This window comes from Heterocephalus glaber, unplaced genomic scaffold (assembly GCF_053883595.1).
Source record: "Heterocephalus glaber isolate CG9 unplaced genomic scaffold, H.glaber_assembly_v1.0 deba00001509, whole genome shotgun sequence".
Classification (NCBI taxonomy): domain Eukaryota; kingdom Metazoa; phylum Chordata; class Mammalia; order Rodentia; family Bathyergidae; genus Heterocephalus; species Heterocephalus glaber.
Window position 1 is genome coordinate 40,629,801 of NW_028258325.1, and position 16,614 is coordinate 40,646,414.

Genomic DNA, 16,614 nt, shown 5'->3' on the forward strand with positions numbered 1-16,614 from the left:
ATTTCAAAACAGATTTTTGTAATATGCTTTCTATATCCTTTTAAATTCTGTCAAATCTGTAGTAATGTCTCCTAGATCTTGATATTGTAATTTTAAAAATGTATAATTGATGTTGTGTAATAGGATGTAAAGGTCTAAAGGAGCAAGGGAAGTGGGAGTGGTAGGGGAAAGGAAAGAAGGGAAAAGAAAAAATATGAGAAAAGGACAAAAATGGAAATAAAGTCTGCAAATAGGGAAGGGTGGAAGGGGTGAAGGGAGAGCAGGGGAAGGGGAAAAAAAATAAGAACCAAGATACTTGTGTAATGGTACAAGATCCCAATGATGAATGTAACTGTATTTTACACCTAAAATGTACCAATAAACTTAATGGGGGGAAAAAAAAAAAATATATATATATATCTTGGTTTTTATTTTTTCCCCATTCCCCTGCCCTCCCCTCCACCCCTCCCTATTTATACAGGCTTTGTTTCCATTTTTTCCTTTTTTCATATTTATTGCTTCCTCTTCTTTCCTTTCCCCTACCCCTCCCACTTCCCCTTCCCCTTTGGACCTTTTCTTCCTGTTTCACATTATCTATTATACTTTTTGATCCTTATTTATCATTTAAGTTTCTCACACCAGAGAAACTATTTCAGTCATTGAGCCTCGGAAATATGAAATGATTCAACCAGGTTACACAGGGGTCAAATGATTTTGGCAGGGTTCCACAATTATCTTAGCCAGTGTTTTGACACAAATCCCAGTGTGGCTGCCTCTAAAGTTCATGTTGTTCCCATGACACCAGGAAATCAGACAGTATTTATCTGGGCCTGTTTATACTCACATCATCACTTTTGCTTCTTCAATGAAGTCTTCCTCAGACATGGAGCCTTCATTGATGGCCTTGATCGCAACCTTGATATGAGCTCGCCATTCACCCAAATGGACCACCCCGAACTGGCCGCTCCCAATCTCCTGGACAAAAGCCAACTCAGATGGATTTATCTCCCACTTTTCTGGAAAAGGGAAAATCCATGTTACACATAGGAGGGGGAAAGGATAACACTTTAGAACTAGAAAAGATTTAAAAATCATCTGGTCCTATCCTCTTATTTACATGCAGATGAAAAACATACAAATCAGAAGAGAGGATCTACAAGCTTTTTTAATACTCTTATCATGGCTTAATAGAGTTTTGAAATACAAACTTTACTTACTTGGAAAGGAATGTACAACAAATTAAGGATATTGAAACATATTTCTGTGTCTTTCTAAAGTAAATCTACCAGAATAAACTTGGGACTTAAAATACACGTTTCTCTCATCTGATTTTGTCCTGGTGGAAACTTGCAAGGCAGATGGAATTTCTGAAATTCCTTTTTTCCTTTTTCCTTCTTCATCCCTTCTACTATTCTTCTCACTCCATTTATAAAGAGCTTTTTTGTCTTGGTACATCCTTTCCTTAGGGAAAAAATCTAATCTATGCAGTAAACACATCCAGTGTCTGGGCTCTAGCCCACATACATCTAAGAGTGTGTTTGAAGTAGAATCTGTGTTACTGAATTTCTCATTCTATAAAGCAAAGCAAGAAAAAGAATTGTTTTCAAAATGACCCCTTTGAACCCTGTTATCAAATATTTTTTAGCAGCTCCCTTTATACAGCAACACTGGCACCTGCTGGTACTTTAGATAATGCAGTTAAAAACTGTAAAAGCTGGGAGCTTCTTGCACCAACTATGCAAAGTATTCCTCCCAGTAGCATGTTTTAAAATCAATATGGAAGAATTTATACATGACCTTGGTATTGGCATAGATTTTTCTTCTCTTTTCTTTTCTTTTCTTTTTTTTTGGTACCGGGGACCGAACTCGGGACCTTATGCTTACAAGGCAGGTGGCGGAGCTAAATCTGAGCTAAATCCCCAGCCCTAGATTTTTCAATAGAATACAACTATAAAAAAAAATATTGACAAGTAACAGTTCATAATTTCATCTGTTCATAAAAACACCTCACTCGGTGAAAAGATAAGCCAGAGACTGGGAGAAGGTATTTTTAAAACATAACCAAAAAAGAATTCCTATCCAAAATACTAATAGAGCAGTTATAAAATACATATAGTCCTATCCTAAGAGCAAAAGAGTTAAATAGAATACTCAGTCATAAAAGAGAATATCTAAATGGCCACTAAACTTATGAAAATTGGATCAAAATAAGTAGCCATTAAGGAAATGCAAATTTAAACCACAATGAGATGCTACTGTCCACTCACTAGACTGTCTAAAAAATTTTTAATGACAACAGTAGTTTTAGGAAATAATAATAATTTTTAAATTTCTATTGAATTATGGATACGTCCTCCAGCTCTTCTTGAATTTATTTCTTTTTCTTTCTTTCTTTCTTTTTTGGTACCAGGGATGGAACTCAGGACCTTGCACTTACAAGGCAGGCGCCGGAATCACTGAGCTAAATCCCCGGCCCAAATCTATTTCTTTTTTTAAAGACTGGTGCATATTTGCAGTACATCATGATCACATTCACCATGGGGCGTTAGCATGTGGACATAACACATTTTAATTCTTTTCCTACCCTTTCCCTTCTCCATCCTCCACCATCTCTAATTTTCCTAAAATTGCTACAATGTTACCAGAACTGGAAAAGTAACTAACTATGTAAATGTACTAACCTGATTAAATATTTATATTTTAAAAACTAAACTAAAATTATTAACAAATGTAATTTCTATCTTTCACATCAAAGAAAATATGTGATAAAATAATAATAATAATGCTGGCAAGGCTGTGAGGAAAAAGGAAACTTCTATTGTTGGTGGGAATGTAAACTAGTATAATCGTTACGGAAGTCAGTATGGAGGTTCATTAAAAAACTTAAAATAGAAATTTCATTCAACCTAACTACTCTCCCTCTAAGTATCTTCCTGAAAGCATTGAAGACACTGTATTACAGTGATACAAGCATACTCATGTTTATAATAGCACAACTCATAATGGCTAAATCATAGAACCAGCCTACATGTTCATCAACACATGAATGGACAAAAAAAATGTGGTATTTTCACACAATGGAGTACTACTGTGGCATAAAGAAGGATAAACTTGAGTCATTTGTAAGAAAATAGATGCACCTTGAATCTGTAATGTTAAGTGAAATAAATCCGACGGAGATTTAAACTATGAACTGTATCTAGATAGACATTTCAGAAGAGTAGAGAATTTAAAGCATCTGTGGACCCTGTTCTTTACTGGATTTGGCATCTTAGTGGAGCACATGTGCATACTTTACCGTAGCTAAAGCCAGCTGTGGCTGGTAAACAACTGCCCATCAGCCCAATCGGGTAGCGAAGACGGGTCATGAGACCTAAGGAGACAGGCAAGGGAGCATTTCAAGGTTTGTTACTAATATAGAAGAAAGAATGAAATATTCTAAGAGATAGTACCAATGTTTAAATAATTAGGCATAATAATTTATCCGAGGTTAATCTGGTTGCTTATTTTTCCACTTGAAAAACATTTTTTATAAAACAATATAAGCTCATTGTACATATTTCAAAGACTCTAAGAAAGCATATAGATGACAAAACCATCTCTCATCTTTTTTTTTTTTTGAGACAGAGTCTCACTATGCACTTCAGGCTGGCCTTGAACTCACTATGTAGCCCAGGTTGGCCTCAAACTCATAGCAGTCCTCCTGCCTCAGCCTGAGTGCTGAGATTACAGGCATGCAAGCATCACACCTGGCTCATCTAATACATTTTACAAGAATGTAAATGTTCTATTATAAGATTTAAAAAAAAAAACAAAGATTTTTATACTAAATATATAATATTTATATAATATAACCAGTGATTATAAATAAACCTTAGATTATTTCCAAGATTTCACTACGATAAAATATGCTGTATGTTCTTGAACATAACATTTAGATGTACCTCTCAAGTGATCACCTCAAAAAATGAGATTTCCCTTTCACACAATATACAGAAAAGATATATTAATGTATTTGCCGACCAAATTGACCACCCTCTGAGAGTACTATTTTTTTTAAGTAGCATAGTAGGGTAAATAAGATTAGGTCACTGGCTGGAATTCTAAGCATTTATTGTTTATTTCTTCAGTGCTTATTCATTGAGAGCCTGTTCCAAGCCATGTACTCTCTCGACATCGGTGGAGGGAAGTAATGGTTCCTGCCTTCATGGATCTTACATTCTAGTTGGGGGTGGTGTAAACACACACACATACATGAGAAAAGGCAGATGATGATGATGATGAATGCAAAGGATAAAATACAGTGACGTTAGAGTGGGTGCTCAGGGAAGCCCTTTCTGACAAGATGACAGCTATGATGACATTTATTGACAAGAAGCCAACTCACAGAGATCCTTCCAGGCCAATGGAACAGCTTGTGCAGAAGTTAGAAGACAGAAACAAGCTTGGCCAGTAGAAGAACAGAATGACATAGGCCTTAAGTGACTTTTACACACATAATGCAATTCTGAGTAGATTCCAAAGAACCCAGTAGATGTAAAGTAAGAGGAGGACTCTGCCAAGGGGAAGCTCTAACTCCATGAAGTGTGAGAGGAAGGGGAGGTGGTTCTGAGGTAAAAGCAATGTAAAAGAGGCCTCGTGCTGGAGACTCACACAAAGTGCACTGGGAGACAGAGAAAGAGCTCTGAGCACACTGCTAGAGGCAAAGTCTTCTGGGAGGAAATGACCCCAACAGGAATCTGACAAGTGGAGTTAACACAAGGAGAAATGCAGAAAGAGCTGGTAGGCAGAGAAAACAGCATGAGATGATACTGAGAGGTATGAAGTGTGACAGTGAGTACCTGAACAAAAAGCAGGAAGTAGGAAGAAGCAAGAATGATACCTGAGAAATAGGTCATATTCTGGTTATGATGATCCTTGTAAGCCATGCTAAGGGGCATTACATCTTCTTGCAGGTAAGAGAGCTATCAAAGTTCCCAAGCAAGGGAGTGATGTATTCATACTTATATTTTTGACAAATCACTCTGGAAGTAGTGATCTATAAAGATGGATTGAGGAGAAATGAACATTAGAGAAAATGAGCAAGTAAGAGGCTATTGCAATCGTCTACATGAACAAAGAGTAGGGTAGCACTAGTAGGCAAGGATCCATAAAAGATGCACTTAGAATATGAAACTGACTGTACTTGACAATTAATAAATTGAGTGTTAAGGAGAGTGGAAACATCTACTTAACTTTTATGCTTCCAGCCCCTTTAATTGGTTGGTTGATGGTATCATCACAATAAAGGAAGATTTAGACGGAAGGAGATTTAGAGGGTAGTGATAAGTAAGATGAACCATTCTACGGAATCACTGAAGTTCATCACCAAGTGTATCCGAGTATCCATGTCCACCTGTTTGAATTATGCAAAGACAGAAGTAGAAAGTAAGAAGAGAAGTGATCAAGAAAGAATCCTGCAGAATATCAATGTTTAAGGGAAAAATAGAAGGACCAACTGGGAAGACCAGAAAGGAATTATTTGACTTTGAGTAAAGCAAGAAAGGGTGATGTTAAAACATCTAGAAAGAAGGAAAGTTCAAGAGATGGCACTGCCAAACATGCAAGCCCAGGAAAGCCACATTGTCTGTGCCCACAAGGGGGCTATTGGTACAACATGGAACCAGGGAGGTAGAAGCCAGATTTCAGATTCTTTAAAAGCAAATGGACAATGAGAAATCATGGACCCATTTTTCCCAGTGTGACTCAAAAGAGAAATGTCTAAACAGAGAAAGGCTCAAGAGAACGACTTGGCTTTGTTTTTAAATAGGAAAGTCTTAAGTACGTATTGGCTGAAGGGCTGAAGGAGATGTTCTGAAGAAATGAAAGAGCTACAGGAGAGCAAAGGACTCTGGATGGCAGGTGTTCCCAGCAGGAGAGCAGTGATGAGAGCCAAAGCAAAGGTGTGGCCTCACTACTACTGGAGGGAATGAGGGTGGGATGGAGTGGTGGCCCAGGGAGAAAACAGAGGAAGCTCATGCCTGGTGGCTTCCATTTTCTTACTGAAGTAAGCAGCCAGGTGATTTGCTGATGGGTCAGTGGTTAATATTGGAAAAGAGGTCTTACGGAGAATGGTAAAAGTTTAGAGAACAGAAAAGTGTATTTCCCAATGAGTCCGAAGAAAGTTGAGTCTAGTTGAGTCTCTACATAACACATGATCCAAATAAAGAATATAAAAAGAAATTCTGCTAACTTCAAAGTTTTTATTTGCCAAATGTCTTTATCTTGGACATTATAACAAATGGATTAGTGATGGTCTGCCTCTCTGTGACAGAAAGAAGTCTGTTCCTCTCTTTGTATTGGCTTTATTTCTGGTAGAGATGAATTGTCGTGGTTCAAATGACCAGAGGTCAAAAAGGAGATGAGATAGTCATGGATTCCAGTGCATGACCTCTTCTAAAATTGGGCCCTCCGAAATATCCTCCAATTACATTTGCCTCTTTCTGGACAATGTGGTAGTAATTGAGTACAGTCTGAAGCCAGAGGGTTTAATGCCTCCAGTGACTGCCATGACTTCTGTGGGTTCAAATCTCAGCATAGACACTTATTAGCTAGGTGAACAACTTAACTTGTTACCTATACCTCAGGTTTCTCATCTGTAAGATGGAGCTATCATTAGCACCCACCTCATAGAATTGCTCTGAAATTTAAATATACATTAAAAACACTCAGAACAGTCTGGCCCAAAGTAAATCATTAATAAATACCATTTATACAAAGCTCAGCCCTGCATAGTTACATTTTGGCCTAAATATGACAGAGGAATATTTAACCCCTTTAACTTTTTCTGTTCTCCAAACAAGAAAGAGCAGAAGATGAGAGATTTAATGGAATTTTCTATTGCAATTGTCTAAAGCAGAGAACAGAAGAGAAGAAGACATCATTATTTAGTGTATTGGAAATCCTGTTATATTTAACTCTACATAAATTTCCAGAGCAAATGCACAATGACTAAATGGCCTATTGCTTTGTTGTCATCTATTGCTTTTCTAGCATAGGAGAAATGTAAAACATCAACTTACCTCTTGTCCCCTGGCTAGAAAAACAAAGGGAAACAACTGCTTGGAAAACAGTGTATTTCAAATTCTGAAGCTATTTTTACAGGGAGATTTATTCCTATTGAGCGTCCATTGCCTGTCAGCAACCTCACTTCCAGCCCTCCCAGCCTGATGCTCCTTACTTACCAGCTGCATTGTGTTGGTGGTACCAAACCAACTCAGGCACTGTTGGGAAGAGGTGTCTTTCAGCCACGTACCACTGTCCTAAGTCATTATTTTTAATCTGATAATGTTTTATTGTAGCCTCTGTACTTCTGTAATCAATAAAATGTGAATTAGTAAGCAAGTAAAACATCACTTTAGAACTAAACCAATCCCTGGATCAACAGGGCTCAAATCCTCAAATTCTCGCCCTAGCCACACTGCACAGTGAAGAGAGGATTGACCAATGCAGTAGGTGCCTGATCATCCCAAACAAAATCCTCAATTATTTTATTGAACACTCAGATCACATATAACTCGAGTCCAAGTCATCTAGGTGACAGGGTGGAACTCATCATGGAATACTTATGTAATGAATATCAAGTATTGGTTAAATAAATGAGCAAATGCACTATGAAGTATTGGAAATGTGAGACAAGGAAAGCAGAAAACCCAACATAGGCACATTAATGAGCAGGTTACTGCAATGAGCAACTGGGGTTCAGTCCTTCTAGGAATCTATGAGTGACAGGGGAGCACACCTCAGACCTGTCCCACTGAAATGCTATTAAGCCGAGGGCTTACCCACCAATCCCTTCCCTACTGATGGATTGTCACTCCTGGAATGTTATCTCTCAGGCACTTCCAACCTGGCCATGGGGCCCACAGATTCCCACAGCCAGAGCCCATCCTCAGACAGAAGGACACGGGAGCTTTCTCAGTATAGGAGACACCTCTGCAGGTCAATCCCAGAATAGACCAAGGGGCAAGAAGAACACACCAGCAGTGTTTACCACAACTAATCTCGCACTTCTACTTGATGGTTGAGTAAAAGGAAGACAATAGAGGTTAAGGAATTTATCCAGTGTCACACAGAGCACATTAGGGATACAATATGGACTAGCTAATTGTCCTGACTTCCAGGCCAGTAACTTCTCCCTCGCCTAAGCTCTCACTTATATGCTCTATGTGATGACATCACCATAAAAAAATTGTCCCAGAAATTACTTCTAAAGCAAGCAAAGTCACAATTACTTACCTCCTAGCTCTTATAAACACAGAAATTGTGTAGGATCCCAAATGTCTTGAATCTCTGACAATAAACGCACCTTCTTTAGCCTACAAAACAATTTAGTCATTGTGTAAGTTTTAGAAAGACAAACCTGCATCTTGGTGACAAAACCAAAGCTATACTTTAAGTAACTGACCCTAAAATAAATGACATGATATTCTTACTATAAGGGATGTGATTATTTTTATAAATGCCCATAATATAATCTTCCTTATAGGTTTAGAAGTCATATTTCTAAAAGAAATGCAATTTGGACATATATTTATAATGTATAAGTATTCAAAAAATCACCCCTGATTTTTCTAGGAAAACGTCTGCATTTGATAAACGTGTACCCTACCACTAAGTTATTTTTGTTACGTTGATCAGGATAAGATAAAAATAGCTGGTTGATTCGACCAACGGAGACAGACTGGCAAGACTGCTCTGGAAGGACAGAAGCCGTGAGGTCAGCGAGACCGGGTGCAGGAAGGAGGGTTTCCGGAAAGGAAAGGCAGGGCGGAAGGCAGAGTTCCGGCTCAGCTCCTGAGAAAGAGGGATCTGGGTGAGGCTGAAGAGAGGAGCGAGTTTCAGTCACGCTGTGGCAGAGTGGAAGAGAGGAATGGCAAGGGGAGAGGGCGGTAACTAACAAGGGTGATGCTTAGGAACTGGATACTTGTGAATATTTTAGGGAGACTTTGATAAAGCTGTAAATTGCTTTCAAATAATTTTGAATGTTGGACTGTTTTGTGTGTTTGAGTCTGTAAAAATGTTCAGCTTCCCTGAGTGTGCTCGTGCTTCTGAAGAGAAAAAACTCTCAGAATCTTGCCAAGCCCATCAAATTTACACTTAGGAAGTTCAACAGCATTTAGGCAACGAGGGACCCCAACAGCGGGTCGTCAGTCCCAGAGTGCTCCGCTTCTCCTCCCACACACTTACCAACGTTTGAAATGATAAAATATAGGTTTTTCTGAACTCCTACAGTGTATGCAGGGGTTGTATTACACATCATAGAGGGAAAGATACAAAAAAAAAAGATGCAAAAAATAGACTCCCATATATGGTTTATATGTACAGTATATGTGTCAGTATTTATAATATGTGTATAATAAAATTGTGTATGTAGTGGTCTCCCCTTATAAAGCTTCAAAGTAGAAAAAAACTACAAATAATATTTCCTGACCACAAAACAGTAAAAGTAAAATTTGACAAACTCCAAAATAAAATGCCCCCCTGATATAACACCTGTAAATTTTTAAATTCTTTTTTATATAACTCAAGGAAATTAAACATATCTAGAAAATAATCACATATCAGAACCTCTGCTACACAGTTCAAGCCATACTCAGAAATAAATTCATGGCCTCATTATTTGTATCAATAAACAACAGAAATAAAATAAGTATATCTTAACTCAATAGGTTAGGATAAGAATTATAAAATAAGCCTAAGTAGAAGGAAACTAATAAAATCAAAGTACAAGATAATAAATTACAAAAACAAAAATATGATACAACAAGTAATTAAGTTCCAAATCTGATTGTTTAGGGAAAATTAAAAAACAGCTTACTAAACTAAGCAATAACTAGGGGTGAAAATCCATCAAAAACAATAAATCACAAGGCAAGAATAATGAAGGATCCAGAAAAAAAATTAAGTTTACTTGACTCTATACAATAAATTTGAAAACTTGAATTAAATGGATAATTAATCACCAAAACATAAAACTTATTTCAGAAGAATTAAAAATATTTACAGACCTAGTGAATAGAAAAATGAGTAATGTTTTTAAAGAGCTACAACATGAAAAAGCATCATAGTTGCACATTATGATGGGCTAAACCTTAAAGAAAGAAACAGTATCAAGACTAAATTATTTCAGAGCATATGAAAAAAGAAGTGCCTCTAAATTTACATATAAAATAAACTCGACATCAATACCAACAACACAGCCAAGACTGCACAGAAAACTACAGACTACCTCACCTGTATCAACACAAATATTCTACATAAAATATTAACAAATGCAATCCAGTAGCACAAAACAATAATATACCATGACAGGGAGGGATTGTGTACAAAAACACGTGAAATTGGAAATTTCTTTAATATAATTCATGTTTGTAGATCTGAGGAGAAAACTCACATGAGCATCTCTAGAGATGTTGAAAGGAATTTGACAAATATCAACTTCTAGTATCAATTTTCAAAAATTCTCAGTAAAATAAGAACATATGGGTACTTCCTTAACACAACACCACTTATTTATTTTATTCTCGAGTCCAGTATCATGCCTTATGTAAAAATCATTTCAAATAAAGACAAAAGAAAAGGAATAATGCCCTCTATTAGCACTCATATTTAATACTATTCTGGGAACACTAATCAATACAATTAAATAAGGGGCAAAAATTAGAAGTATAGATTAAAATTATTAAGAGGAGTTGAAATTATTAGTTGATGGATGGTAAGATTATATATTCAAAACCCAAGAGAAAAAATGAGAATTCACCAAAGTCGTCAGTTACAGATTAATTCACAGAATTTAAAAGTTTTCATAAGTAAAGACAAGAAGATATATTCATTTAAAATAGCAACACAAAATATAAGATACCTTAAAATAAACAAAAAATAAATGGACAAAAGTCATATAAGGAAACACTCTTGAAGGATGCAAGTTTTTGCTTTTTCTCATTAGGTATTTAATTCATCTAAGTTTATTTTTCCTGAAGTAGGGATCTAATTTTGCTTTTTCCTATATAAATAATCAGTAAACGGGTCCCAGAATAAATTGGTTCCCAAACCCCACTGATTTGTAGTATCTGAAAAAAATTCCCTAAATCAATTTGTACATTTAATGCAACCAACAGGACTGGGTTTTTAATAAGCAAGGGGATTCCTATGGACAAAGTCACATGTATCTAGACTGTTTCTGAAGAAGACTAATGGGGGAGACTGGGCACAGCAAAGAAATCCTAAGTATTTACAACAGAGCAGCAGCAGTACGTGATCATACAGATTGACCAATGAAACCAAGTAGAAAGTCCAGATATAATCCAAAATATGTATTGTGTTTATCAGGAAAGTGGCAAATTAATGTAGAAAAGATGGACATTTGCTAGACATCTGGAACAAAATAAAGTTATACATACTTTGCTCCTTATATCAGGAAAAGTCATGATATTATATCAGTGATATAAATGTACCATATAAAACTATTAAAGCAATCAAGAAACATAAGTATTTTTATAACCTTGGAGTAGGGAAGGTGATTCTAACATAAACCCTCAAACCTTACAATAATCCTTCCAGTAAAATCAGACCTATAAAATGCAAATATTATTCATCCCAAAAAACAATAAAATAATTGAAAAAGGAAATACTGCCACACACCACAAAGGATTAATTTCCTTAACACAGCTACCTAGGTCCTATGCAGAAAAACATCAAAAACCCATCAGAGAATTATGGAAAGGATATGAACAGCCCATTTGCAAAAAAGGGTGAAAACATGTGAAAAATGTTTAACATCTATACCATGATGAAGTGTAAAGATGCAGATGGTTCATATAAAATGCTGGCTGAAAAGCTTGTGGGAAAATAAATACTCATAAAGTGATACAACTCCTACAGAGAACATTTTAATGTCTGTGAAAATTAGAAATGGATATTGCCTTTGACCTAGAATTTCCACCTTTGACAATTTATCCCACAAATGCACTCACATAAATGGGAAAAGATGTGTGTACAGGTTAGTAATGACAGCATTGTTTTAATAGAAAAATAACATATACTACTTATTTTCCATAATAAAGGATTAGTTTTAAAAATTGTGATACACTCAAGCCACAGTTTTTTTGCTGATGTGGAAACTCTCAATATTCAGTGCTGAGTGAAAAAGTAAGGGTTGGAAGATTTTGCATAACATGCTGTTGTTTGTGTGAAAATAGTAACACAAATATATATATATTTGCACTTGTATGTGTATTAAAGCTCAGGAAGGACACAAAATAAACTAACAATAATTTCTACAAGGAAGGAAACTGGTAGCTTAGGAATAAGTACAAAAGAAAACTTCAAAACCTTTATACTTCCAGAAAGAGATGGACTTCTCGTACTAAACAAAAAAGAACAGATCATAAAGGAAAACGTTGAGAAATTTTAATACATGAACAGTTTTTAAATTCAGTGTAAGAAAAGACAATTCCTAAAGGTTTTTTAAACAGCAAGAAATCAGCCAGGCATGGCAGTGCATGGCTATAATGCCAGCACTTGGAAGGCTGAAGCAGGAGAATTGGCAAGAGTTTGAGGCCAGACTGGGCCACAAAGTGAGTTCAAGGCTAGCCTGCCCTACATAGCCAATAGCTGTATAAAAACCTACTCAGTTCCACTGATCAAGGAAATGCGCAACTTTTAAAATAAATACAATTTCTGGGGGCGGAGGTATGGCTCAGCAGTAGAATGCTTGCCTAGCATGTGTGATGTCCTAGGTTGGATCTCTAGCTCCATAAAATAAGTAAATAAATCAAACATATACAATTTCTTACCTGATGAATCAGAAAAAGGAAAATGTGAAACTACCAACTACTGGCAAGAGTGTAGGGAACTAGTTTATCTCATCCCCTGTGCAAGAATGCAAATTAGCAAAACTACTCTGAATCATTTCTAGAAAATATCTAGCAATGCTAATCTGTACGTATCCTACAACCAAATAATTCCCTTTCGCTCTTGTGTGCAACATGACTTTAAAAGGAAGTGCCTTGCAGCACTGTTTGTAAGAGTTAAGAAGTTAGAAGCTATCTGAATGTTTCTGAATATTGTATATATTTTTATGTATTCATGTAGCAGTGAAATATTATACAGTTAATGTATATGATCTATGTGTATCTATAGAAATGAATTTTGAAAACAAAATTTAACAGAAACTATATATGATCTTTTTTATTAATGGCACATTACATGTTGTTTACTCATGTATATAGATGGTAAAAATGTAAACACATAAACAAAATGAGAACGTGTCCATTGATTGTATCTGGGGAGCGGAGGAGAACAAAAGAGATGATGAAATAGGCTTCAACTGTATCCTTCATGTTTTGTTTCTTTTATAAATATTGTGGCCAAAAGTTAATATTTGTTACTAAATATTAATGTAGTAGTCTATCACATAACTCCCTGTTCTAGGCTTTGCAGGGAAAAGAGAACCTTGTCTTCTCTTTTTTCTAGATGCAGAGACTCGCTGAGTGTGCACAGTTCCATGATTCGGGCCATTGGACCTGTGCCAGCCTGCTCACTGGAGACCTGGACTTTTCTTGCCTGGGCTGCCTGCCATAACAGCTCAGTTCTGCATATGGGATCTGCCAGTGCTACTCTACAGAGGGCTGCCTGTGAGCCCATGCCAGGCAGATACTGTAAACGCTGCCACACCCAATTTCCTCACAGCACCTAGAGTGAGGCCTTCGCACCTCCACCCCACCATCACCTGAGGCTGGGTCTTTGTCCCGGATCCTCTATGGGTCCCCCACTATGAACTGGGTTTTCTCTGCATCCTGGGCCTTACTAGCATGGAGTTTTTAGTTACAAAACTGATTCTTTCTCAATCACCTCCCTAGATTTCCTCAACATCCAACAACAGTACATAACGTAATACCTCCTACCTAGTTTCTAGTTTTGACTCTACATTTCCCCCAAGGTTAATATTTCCGACAGTTGGAAATTCGAACTACATACACTTTTGATTTGACCTGAATGAGTAGTTTTGATCTGAGTTTGATATCCTGGCTACTGTATTCTCCCCTTTGTTTCCAAAGAACAAAGAAACTAAAAGCACCATGTACTTTTCTGTATTTGTGTTTTTAATGAGTCTAAGCTGAGTTCATGAGGTTAAAGAGTCTATTGATTACCTTTGATGCAAAATTTATACTGGCAACTCAAATGTGAACTCTACTGGCAAACTGCATGTTTAAATGAAGCAATCTCAGTATGTTGAAGTTGAAATTACTTCAGAAGAAACATATTTCTGAAATTATGATGAAAACCACTTGAAAACATGATCTGATACAAACATATCTGACTTACAACTTAGCAGAAATGGGAATGAACTTGTGATAATATTTTTAAATTAGAAAGAATACTTAAGAAGTAATGCATCATTTTGGTTGGTTAAAGTCTTCATAATATACTCTCAGAAATTTTCAAAATATTCATAGATTTATTCACAAATACATTGAAATACCTCTTGTCTTAATAGACATTCTGCTTGATTCCTGGTAATGTTTCTATGGTACCACCTGTGAAACAACAGAAATGATTTTTAAATTTTATATTTAATCTTTTCAGAAAAAAATCTTTCATTTTAAAGATCTTACTATAAAATTGATTTTAGAAAATTATAACTTTTTAAAATTCAGCTAAATCATGATGTACTATTATGGATCAATTAATCAAGTTTAATACAATTTTACTAACTTCAAGCCAATATCTAGTTAATTTTATCATACTTCATTCAACTTTCTAACATAAACAGTGCCTGTAAATAATTTTGAATGATTTAATAAATTCCATGAAAAGTAAGTAATTAAGAAGTCATCGTCTTTAACAAATGCTGCACTTTGGAGGACAAACCTAAAAATAGCAGTATCTTTTCTCTAACAAACTTCTGATTTACGTGCTTTTATAAGTGCTATTTCCCATCCCAAAGCTGACAATGCATTCTAACTTTTCTGACTCGCCTAACTACATTACCTCCAAGTAGAGTTAGCAGTGAGTAGGGTACACAGAACAAGCAGGACATCGCCCTGTCCGGAACACCGTCTCCCGCCTCGGTTGCAGCCTCCCTCTTTTCTCACCCGGTGAGCTGTGGCCACACTGGGATTCTTTCCTCCTTCAAATGCACTGAACCCTTATCTGCCTTTGATCATTGTTTCCTCTGCATTAGACACATCATTAAATGACTATAATATCAGAACTACCACAGCAAACATAACTAAGCAACATGATAAAGTAAACATATAGTTTGATATGACCGTGCCTAGTCAATAACAAGGTTATACAGAAAAGGAGGAAAATGATAGAAAAGAGAGATAGAAAAATTGAAAAAGCTTCATTTCAAGACAAGATTTGTGCTAAAGGATTTTAAACTTAATCAAATACTGCCTGAAATTCTGTTTTCCATGGAAGAATGAATACATAACTATGCATTGAGTCACCATGGGTGGACCAGATGGCTGAATCTCCTCCACCTCCTGGAGGATGGAACCTATCTCTGTGGTCTATCCCTGACCTCCAGTAGTGGAAAACTGCCACTAAATTAGAACAGTCAAGTATCCAGAATACTAATGTCATCAAACTGAAAGTGAACTTCACAAAAGATGAGCCACAGAGAACACGAGGTGATCACAGATGATTCTAGGCAAAATAATTTGACCACTTGCCACTAGTGGGAACAAGAGTAACCAGAGTGTTGCATGGTGAACAGCATCCAAGACTTTTTAATGAGCATTAACTTTGCAGGCAAGAATTTTAAGAGGAGCCTGAGATCTCTTGTTGTAGAAAGAGAAATTCCTTCAAAATAGATGGGGCAGTGCTAAAGACAAAGGAACCAGCTTAAAGGGATCCCCCATGGTTAGGTTGTGAAATTGAAATGTTAAAATGTTGATGATGGGCTGGGGATTTAGCTCAGTGGTTCTCCTGCCTGCCTAGCAAGCACAAGGACCTGAGTTAAATCCCCAGTACCAAAAAAAAAGGAGAATGAGGATGATAATTCACTAAAATAAGTTGAATCTGTAAAAACCCAAGATTGCACAAAGATACTCAAAAAAATGGAGTGGAAATTGTATTTTTAAATGTTTTTCACCTGCTATTGATGCTAATTTTGTCACTTTGTACTTATTTATTATGATGCTAAATAATATAAGTAAATATGCTAATTTTGTTTAAATATAAATTAGAACTTTACATACTTGCGGATGTCATTAGAATGACCTCAAAGTAGTAACCAAAGAGCAGAGAGAAATATGTGACAAACTCAGAGTCCTTTAAAATAATGCAGAATTCTATTAAGCAGTAAATAGATTCAATAAATGGAATTTAAGGGAAGGTAGGAGTATGGTGTTTCAAATTTCATTTAATTTAAATCAGATACCAAAACTTTTAAAAGTTTTTAAAAAATAGGTAAGGCTATAACTTGTAAAACTAGATAGCATTTGTTATAAAACTAATATCAGGCAGGGTATGGTGGTACCCACCTGTAATTCCAGCACTCAGGAGGCTTATACAGGAGGATTGCTTTGAGTCTGAGGCCAGCCTGGGCTACATAGTGAGTTCAAGTCCAGCTTGAACTGCATA

The 16,614-nt window shown here is 36.3% G+C and overlaps 1 protein-coding gene across 4 annotated transcripts in view; it reads right to left on the reverse strand.

Moving 5' to 3' along the window:
* Positions 1–16,614, reverse strand: part of Txk (TXK tyrosine kinase) — a 76,689-nt gene that overhangs the window by 32,702 nt on the left and 27,373 nt on the right. For all 4 annotated transcript variants that reach the window (XM_087187571.1, XM_087187572.1, XM_087187570.1 and 1 more), the window contains exons 6-10: positions 14,504–14,558; positions 8,257–8,336; positions 7,203–7,330; positions 3,278–3,352; positions 824–995 (exon numbers count right to left, since the gene is read on the reverse strand). In XM_087187571.1, the coding sequence (XP_087043697.1) occupies positions 824–995; positions 3,278–3,352; positions 7,203–7,330; positions 8,257–8,336; positions 14,504–14,558 (510 nt within the window). The remainder of the gene's footprint in view (positions 1–823; positions 996–3,277; positions 3,353–7,202; positions 7,331–8,256; positions 8,337–14,503; positions 14,559–16,614) is intronic.